Genomic DNA, 10,262 nt, shown 5'->3' on the forward strand with positions numbered 1-10,262 from the left:
AAACAGCAATCTCGCCTCTATAAATAAGTAAAGAAAATGTTTTGGGTTATTTTTCAAATGTTATTGCAGGTCGTTTTGTGTGAAAACTGTTACTGTATGGTGTCAGGGATTAAATAAAATATGCTTCAGACGGGGGAAATATAAATTTTCTGCTCCAAAGATTACAGTGGAATTATTTTCGATGATATCGTGCATAACCAGGCATACACCATCGAACCATTTACAAAACGACAGAAACAACACTATTTGTATTTCTGTAACGCTTGTTCTTTGGCAATATGGCGGACTCTAGTCTAGCAGCCCAAGCTGTTGTGTTGACATGCCTCAGCTGTGCTTTGTTTACATTATGTCGTGCGATACCACCATTGTATAATACACATTTACATAAGACATTGCTGAACCGTACCCAGCACATGTGTGAATAACCACACAGCAAATACGTTTTGGTTTTGAAAGTTTATTTTATTATATGTACAATGAACACCAGTATTGATTGTAGACTCCCTCTTCCATCTTCAGACACCCGAGTGCTCCTTAACTCCGAGTCTGGCTTTGGCCATGTGTTATTTGTGCACCCCGTTCTCTTGTCACGAACTGGTATCTGCAAACCTCATCCAAGGTACTCACTGTACAAAACATGTTTAGAAACTATGAGTAACTGGGCTGTTTTCATGGCGAATTGGATTATACGTTGTGTATACTGACGATGTCTCAAACAGGATATATATACACAAAGATATCCGGAATGGAAAAAAACCCGTTCAGTTACAAATTCTAACCACGCAATGACACGGCCATACGGCCTTTATCAATACACACTCGCGTACACACGGCCGTGATTCATGCACACTCGCGTACACACAGTCTTGTTTCATACGCTTGCCTACATACAGTCTTCATAAATACACACAGTCTTGTTTCATACGCTTGCCTACATACAGTCTTCATACATACACACTCGCGTCCACACAGTCTTGTTTCATACGCTTGCCTACATACAGTCTTCATACATACACACCCGTCTACACACACTTAATTAATACACACTCGCCTACACACATGAGGACACATCAACAGTCATAGTCACAGTGCTTCACCCTAAACACATCGGCAATGATGGACATAGTGCTTCACTATGGACACACCAGAAATAACAGACATAGTGCCTCTCCCTAGACACATCAGCAATCATAGACACAGTGCCTCACCCTAGACACATCAGCGATCATAAACTGACATATTGCTTCAGCTTAGAACATCTTCGATCATAAACTGACATTGCCTCACCCTAGACAAATCAACAATCATTAACTGACTCAGTGCCTCACCCTAGATGCATCAGCAATCATAGACAGATATAGTGCCTTACCGAAGACACGTAAGCAATCGCAGACAGGCATAGTGAATTGCTCTAGGCACATCAACAATTATGAAGCGACATAGTGCCTCACCCTAAACACATCGGCACTCATACACATTAGTGCCTCACCGAAGACACACCAGCAATCACAGACACACACAGTGCCTCACCTAAGACACATCAGCAATTACAGACAGATATAGTCCCTCACCATAAACACACAAGAAATCATAAACCAATATGATACAGATATAGAGCCTCGCCCTAAACACATAGGCAATGATAGACATAGTGCCTCACCCAAGACACACCGGAAATTACAGACAGACATGTTGTCTCACCTTAGACATATCAACAAATACAGTGCCTCATCCCAGTGACACACGTGCAATAACTGATTGACAACATCTTTGGCACCTCAGGAATAATTGACTATTATTTAACGCCAAACTCAGTAATATTTTAGCTACATGTATATGGCGACGGTCTGTAAATAATTCAAGACAATATAGTGATTAAGAGCATAAACATCTATTCATAGACATAGTGCGTCACCAAAGACACATCTGCAATCACAGACAGACACACTGTCTCACCCAAGACACATCGGCAATCACAGGCAGACATAGTCCCTCGCCATAAACGGACAAGAAATCATAAACCGACACAGTGCCTCGCCATGGACTCATCATCGATCACAGATACAGTACCACACTGCCTGGCCCGAGACACACAAGCAATCATAGAACGACATAGTGCCTCAATCTAGATGCATCAGCCATCATAAACAGTTACAATGCCTGATCTGAGACACACAAACAATCATAGACCGACATAGTGCTTCGCCCCAGACACATCAGCAATTACAGACATTGTGCTTCGTTATAGACAGACCAGATATCACAGACCGACAGAGTGCCTCACTCTAGACACACCAGCAATCATAGACCGACATAGTGCTTCGCCATAGACACATCATCAATCACACACATAGTGCCTCACCCTAGACACACCAGAAATCACAGACAGATGGAGTGCCTCACCCTAGATACATCGGCAATCATACACAGACGTGGTGCCTCACCCTAGGCACATACTGCCTCACCCTTGACATGTCAGCAGTTATAGTGCTTCATTTCAGTGACACACGAGCAATAACTGATTGACAACATCCTTGGCAGCTCAGGAATGGTTGACTATTATTTAACGCCAGACTTAGCAATATTTTAGCTACGTGGAGGCGGTCTGTAAATATCGAGTCAAGACAATCCAGTGATCAACAGCATAAACATCAATCGCCAGTCAGTATGTTACAGTTGTCATGACATCCCCGTAAATGAAATCTGAATGTTACTACCTGTTTCCGTGTACACTACACAACTTTCACCGTTAGATCATACTTCTATCCTTGCATGTCATGTTTGTTTTTAGCAAACAACAAACGAGGTTATAGAAACGGAATCATTATCAACCTACTTCAAGGTTGAGATATATTTCACATAGTGAGAAAGACATATACATATTGCTGAAATGATTACATTGTGACAACATTCAATGAACTGAGTTAATAGACAACCGATCACGCGAATACACGTCTGACACTGGTTTCTGAGAGTGGGTCAACGTATAGCCTTGTGAGTTCAGAAGGTCGTCCTTTCAAACAGTAGACAGCTACTCCATATTTAGCAGAGAGTGTTCGGTTCTCGGCGGCTGAAGAAAGTGTGTTAGTGTTTAGCCCGGAGTTTTTGGTCGTCCTTGGACACAACAGAGATAGAGCGAGTAAATGTTCAGACCAGTGGGTTCAGTAGACCGTCGACCTTAAACACCACAGAGAGTCAACGAGTAAACGTTCACCATAAAGCGCTCTGTGGGCCACCTTCGCAGGTGGTAGAGTCTGTGTCAATGTTCAACCCAGTGTGTTCAGTAGATCCTCTTCGTATATAGCTATGGTCAACATTATGCCAGATCCAACAAACACGCCGACACAGTGTAAGAGGAGGTCGCGTATAGAATTCTGGGTATCCGTTGACGTCAGTTCCGGTACCATAGTTACCAAAGAGATGTAGATAAACATTCCTCCGACAGATGCAAAAATCCACATGGAGGCTTCTTCAATGTTTCCTAGAAAGACACCAATCAACATCCCGATAAAACACAACACGGAGGACAGACAGTTATAGACTACCGCCTGCTTGACTGACATTCCAGCTCGTAGGAGCACGGCGAAGTCCCCGATCTCATGGGGTAGTTCGTGACAGAAGACAGCGATGGATGTACTGATTCCTCCTGTGATGCTGCTAGCGAAGGCAGCCCCGATAGCCAAGCCATCGCTGAAGTTGTGGACGCCGTCCCCAAGGATGACCATCCACGCTATGGCGGAGACCGTGCCGGGCAAGGGGCCTTCACGGTGGGAATGGCCGTGACCAGTGTGACCAGTGTGACCAGTGAGCGACTCACCCCTCACCTTCAGACTTGTATCGTGCTTCAGTGGCACCGCTTGTTCACTGTCGGTCTCTTCACTGTTGACAGTTGCCTCCACACCATTGCCTTGTTCCCAGCCAGACTCGTTGTAGGAGGACAGTTTCACAGCAACTACCGACTGTTCCTCTTTAATTGCATGTTTTGCCTTCCTCTTGGCTCTCCGCCTGGCCCTCCTCTTGTTTCTCTTGCCGGTCAGGATGGTCATCAGACGCTGAACGATAAAGAAGAAGTAGATTCCCAGCAGTCCACAAAGCCCCTTCCAGACACTGTCCAGATGACCACGGTCGTGATCCTCGTCAGCCCTTGCTGCCGTTTCTCCGCCGGCAATGGCGTGGGGCAGAAGATGTAGCATAGCGTCACCAGTGAGTGCACCAACTGCCACAGCCACGAGGAACTGCAACAGTTGATTGTAAAAGAATTTCTGCATAATCGGAATGACAGCCACACCCAGCAAGCCGACGAGACTGATGACGACGACAGCGGCGACGCTGTATCCCCAAACCCGAGCAGCGGCAGAGTGTGTGGATTTCGCCTCAACGTGGTGATGATGAGGTTCATCATGTCTACGACGACAGTGAGGATTGTCAAGCTGATATAAAATAGCAGGGGACATGAATAACAAGTCTTTTTTGCTAACCTTACCTCTTTCATCAACATGGTATATTTTCATGAGTTCTTGTACAGACAAACAGTCAGTGTGAAGGTCGTGGGTATGGATGACAACAGTCGGGGAGTCACGAGGTATCCCATGTCTAGTCGGTAGCTTGACCCCCCTACGTACACGCCTCCCCCCATTAGCCCTCTGACCTGTCTGGCCACGGTCACTCTCCGCCTGCACACGTCCTTTATCTCCGTGTCGTTCATGGTCACTACTGTCCTGGACTCCGTGACCTTGGTTCTCCTTATGCTCACTTTCACTGCTCGCCTTGCGGTCAGTGTTAGCACGCTCGTGATGGCTGTTGTTTTTGCAATGTCCTCTGTGACGGCCGTTCATGCTGTGTTTTGAGTGGGCGTTTTCACTGTGATCATCATGGTCATCGTGCACTTCCTGTTCGGTGCTCGACCCAGGGTCATGGTCGTCATGGTCTTCCACTTCGTGACCACGGGTGTCGTCGACCCGTTCGGGTTCGAATCCTATTCGTCCTAGCAACAATTCAAAATCATCCAAGCGCATTTGTTTCTCCCCGCGTCCATACTTCTTAAATATCTTCTTCAGGAAATAGTCCCCTTCATCCTGGATATACGTGGAGTTATTCCTGCGTCTCACGCCGTCAATATGCATATGTACGTGTACAGGCGTCCGGAAAGGCCGGGTAGCACGCCCTGTAGAGTTAGCGGCACGTCTTGCTACACACAGGTCAGAGATTCCCGACAGAACAAGAACTAGCATTACTCCCGTCGCAGTCGCCATACTGACAGACTGTGAGATTCTCCTCCAAGACGGACAGAGCGGTGTGCCTATAAACAGGACTCCAGGTGGACCAATCACACACGACAACACCCTCCCGCTGACACAATCCACCAGGCTGCTTTTCTAGCTTTTATGCCGAACATTGTTTGTGGTGTAATGTCCTCGGCACGGGCACGCATGTGACACGAAGTAAATACAAACTACTTGAGTAGTAATCCGCTAGACAGCTGCGCACTTTGCCCTTGTAGATAGACTCATATCATCTGCCACAAACTACACGCAACACAATATGTGTAATCTTGAGCTGGCCACAGGATGGCAGACTACAGCTGGGTGTCTACAACAAAGTGGACCGACCTGTCACCCATACCTGACTGGAATAACACAGAATATGATCAGTGAATTTGCCATGTCATTTGATTCCTGAAATATGAAACAGAAATTACGACCCTGGTAAACACTGCCCGTTTGTTGACCTTTGTGAGTTTACGTAATGTCGTAATGGCTCGGCTAGTTTAGCTTTTAGCAATATTCAAGCAGGATGGAGGTCAGGATATGATAGGACAGGTATTGACCTCACACACTGGACCATGCGAGGGATTAAGGATACGGCGGAAAGCTTTTACCACAAAATCATCACGCCATACAAACGTCGATAGAGAGGCAACTACGAAGATAATGCAAGGAGCAATAACAGGCGGATAGAGCTTTTCAGAAATGGGGATTGGGAAAACGGGTGAAGCAGGCTTAATTTTTCGCCCGAGTTTCAATGGTAATTTGATAAACATTCAAGAAAAAACGAGGGTGCGCATCCCTGCTCCTCTACACACCACCATCACCCACACCCACACCCACACCCACACCCACACCCACACCCACACCCACACCCACAACCACAACCACACCCACACCCACACCCACACCCACACCCACACCCACACCCACACCCACACCCACACCCACACCCACACCCACACTCTCTGGATCCGATTGTCAAGTATATTTCGTTACGTATCAACTGCTCTGGGTTGGCGAGCAATTGAAAATGACCCTGTGACGTATCTGTGCCTTCTCTGATCAAATTACTAAAGACCATACGCAACCCGGTAGACATTAGTCGCAAGTGAGGCACGTGATATACGTCATGTCTATGATATGATATCATGATATGAAAAGTGTCCTAAGCTTTCTTTCGTTTGTGGACTGAAAGGGTTATACTAAACCAGCTCAAATGACTACTGAAATGTCAGACTAAAATGTCCCCAGTGAAGTGAAATGTAAGCGCAATGTTTCAAAGTGATGTTGATTAATTATATGAAACTGGTATTGTTTTGAACCTCGTTGCTATTTACAATTACATCACATACAAATATCTATCATTCTTAGTGGATGAAAATTAACATGGGAACCCAAATATATCGTACTTCATGTCGGAGACACCTGACATCTACAAAGTAAACACGCAAAATTATCAGAAAAAAACTCTCTATGATAAACATGAGATCCCGTATGTTAACAACCGCAAGTGTTATCACGAATCTGTCATTGTTCATATCTTATCAGGGGCGATGGGGTAGCCTTGTGGTTAAAGCGTTTGCTCGTCACGCCTAGACCCTGCTTCAATTCCCCACATAGGTACAATATGTGGAGCCCATTTCTGCTGTGATATTGCTAAAAGTCTCGTGAAACTAAACTCACTCACTCAAGTCCTTACCTTACAAAGAACGTTATATGTATTTTACGTCATGTCAGATCAAGGATGTATATTTTTCACTATTTCTCTTCTTCCAAGAATCTTTATGAAGGTTACGGCGAGTGGTGATGAATGGTGGCTTGACTTCCTTTGTCGACAATTTCTTATATTCGTGTAGTCCTGTGACATCGTTGCGTGGGTTACTTTTAAGAGGGTATCGTATCAGAGTATGGAACGAAAATCGCTGACATCATTGTTCTGTATAGTTAATACACACCATTTGATTAACAAAACATCATACATTGGTGGCAGTGCTCCCAAGTTCATCAGTCAACCCACCAACAGTGAGTTGCTGTCTCACGACTTTCCTTAGAACCACACATCAGCTTGGCCCAGTTCTTTTTTAACAGGTATCATATGAGTATTAGGCAAACGCTATTGGTCGGATGGGTCATGTACTCAAGTCACGTACAGCGGGATTGACAAACAGAGTTTACCATATATTAATATCATATACCTACATACGAGTAAGGGAGTTGAGTTTTACGCTGCACTCAGCAATATTCCAGCTATATGGCGGCGGTCTGTAAATAATCGAGTCTGGACTGGACAATCCAGTGATCAACAGTACAAGTGGGAACCGATGAGATATCTGAATTACGTCAGGGAGGCTGACCATCTGATCAAAAAGTTGCCTCTTATATCGAAAATGGGCTTCACACATTGTACCAATGTGGGGAATCGAACCCAGGTCTTCGGCGTGACGAGCGAACGCTTTAACCACTAGGCTACCCCACCGCCCTTTTGAACAAAGAGACTCGCTTAGTGGAGATGCCGAAACACTAAAGTCTATTTATCTTTCAAACCTGATATGTATACGATTCCTCTAATTATTATGTTATTTTCTTTGTAGATAAACGCCGAAATATTCCCGCTATATGTCGGCGGTCTGTGAATAACGGAGTGTAAACCAGACAATCCAGTGATTAAAAGTATGAGTACCGATGTACTCAACTGGGTCATGATGACATGTATAGAGGAAATCTTCTCATATTACTTTCATTGTTACGTCATGGTAGTTAATGAGCTTGTCATTTTGGACTTGTCATCTGTTTTAATAAATTGTTCAAATTGAGCACGAGACATTGTCACTGGTCGAGCTTTATCTCAGAGCACATGAACCAAATGTCAAGGCGAAGGTCATCCATAGGCATTATCTGCTATGGCCACGTGAGAGAGCGTCAGACCTGACTGAGTATGGTCGAGTTAAAACTTACGACTGTGGTTGCATAATAGGACGGACGTATGGCCGAAGAATCTCATGTGTGTCAGTGTGCCGTTAAATTGCCCTTGACGTGTGTAGCGAGTAAAATTTAAAGTCACATTGGCAGTGTTTCACAGACATGTCATGATTATGAAAGTTGTAAATTTGTAAATGTTTGCATGAATTAATATAAACAAATTTATACACTTACCTGTCTGTGAAAGCCAGTTTATCACAGATTTATATTTAAAACTAACACATAACAATGAAAGACTGTTTCCAAGTTTATGGAATGGACTTTAGATTGCCAATGCTGGAGGGCAGAACAGCGACTATGGGGATTTACAGTACATTTGCTTCCTGCATGGACCCTAGCTAGATTTACACAATCTCTTCATTGTAAAAAAATTAGACAAATCTAGCTACACAGTACAAGAACACATATCCTACGATTAAAAGGGTGGTAAGTTTAAATTTTCTGTAAATGGTCAATGTTTTGGAACGTTCGCATCCCACAGGACAATAGTTTTACGGCACTTTGAGGTCACAGCTGTGATTAGTCTCAGTTGATATCTAACCTACCAATCAGAAGACACTGATCTATTTACAACACATATCACAATTTTTTAGCAATTCTATTTCTTTCAAAAAGTCAATAACTGAACGATGATCAACATTTAAAAGGTCCTTAACTGTTTTGGCATCGAAATACTGATCTCTCGTGAAAGAACTAGGGGCATTTGTGATGTAGACCATGGAGACCCATACGTTTTGTTTTCAACAATGTATTTATAGACAAACAAGTATTAAGAACAAAATCACCTGCACTGCTCGTGTGCTTTGTTTTAACTGCTGTTTGCAATGGCATCGCTTCACAGTCGCTGTCCGGCATAGTATGTATATGCACCAGTGCCACGATGTAGCAACCGGAACCGGAATAAACACTGGAAGTATGGACTGTTTATTCCACTTCTGGTCGCCACAAACGGGAACCATATATTTTTTTCTACCGGTGCAGGAAACGGTGACCTGCGTGTAGTTTTGAACACGACGTTCATCACGACGCCTTCCGTCAATAGGGAGTCGTAGAAGACGTGACTTGTCGCTGCACTAATCACGTCTCCACTGCTGATGTGACCATGCCTGCATTGACGTCACAGATACGGATACTGATTAGTCAGAACCATGCCTTGAACTGATCGTGCGTAGACTGTCTGGGATAAAATCCTACCCAATCCAGGTGTTACTGGACTATTAGAGGGGTCGCTGCGACGAGCCCCTCTAGTCTGTATCACAGTCCCTGAACCACACTATTTTCACTAGTACTAAACCTTGTCTCCAGTGCTAAAGCGTTAAATGAATCAAGTCTAGATTTCTGAATCTCTGGTCTCCTTGAGGCTCCTTTGTAAATTTATGTGTGTTTGCTGTTGTTTGTTGTTGTTCATGTTTATTTCAGCACACACGGGTTACATGTTCGTATAGTGGCATATAAAGCAACGTATTGTCTATGGTTACATACTCATACAGTAGCATACAAGTTCAAACGGTCCATACAGGGTAGATATACTGATGGGCAGAATGTAGAGTGGAGTTTGTTATTGTCAAAATTATGTACTGGTATTCAGAGACTAAGCATTAGTCTAGAACCTGCCGCTGCTCTTGTTGTGACACGTGGCCAGCCGGATCTGGGTAGGTCACGTATGGACTGCCCGTGTCTGATAAAGCATGTAAAGGTTCTGTAATCTTGTAATGGTGCCAGGCAGTGAGTGGAAAAACCGAAGGCGCTACTACGTTGCGCTTTAGTCAGACGTGACGTCTTGCCACCTCTCCCTTGCTATACACCTGAGATGACAGACAATTGATAGTCCACCTTTCCATAGCATTACATTTCATGTTGGACGTTCATTCATGTTTGTGTGTTTGGCTCCCACCTTCTTGTGTTTCATCCACTTTTTCGGTGTTTTGCAGTATTTCGTTCTTTCCGTCCATGTCATTCCTCAGGTATGCAGACATTTGTAATGCAAATTTAGAATTTCTTTTGTATGAAAATCAG

The 10,262-nt window shown here is 44.2% G+C and overlaps 1 protein-coding gene across 1 annotated transcript; it reads right to left on the minus strand.

Annotated features, from left to right (window-relative positions):
• Positions 1-2,812: 2,812 nt before the first annotated feature.
• LOC137258186 (zinc transporter ZIP10-like) lies at positions 2,813-5,477 on the minus strand. Its single transcript, XM_067795764.1, has one exon. The coding sequence runs from the start codon at positions 5,250-5,252 to the stop codon at positions 3,267-3,269; it is 1,986 nt and encodes a 661-aa protein (XP_067651865.1). The 5' UTR covers positions 5,253-5,477; the 3' UTR covers positions 2,813-3,266.
• Between the last annotated feature and the right edge of the window lie 4,785 nt (positions 5,478-10,262).

The sequence above is a fragment of the Haliotis asinina genome, chromosome 12 (assembly GCF_037392515.1).
Source record: "Haliotis asinina isolate JCU_RB_2024 chromosome 12, JCU_Hal_asi_v2, whole genome shotgun sequence".
NCBI classification, from domain to species: Eukaryota; Metazoa; Mollusca; class Gastropoda; order Lepetellida; family Haliotidae; genus Haliotis; species Haliotis asinina.

Excerpts from the sequence above, each read along its gene's own strand:
- LOC137258186 (XM_067795764.1), bottom strand. The coding sequence starts at position 5,252 with ATGGCGACTGCGACGGGAGTAATGCTAGTTCTTGTTCTGTCGGGAATC.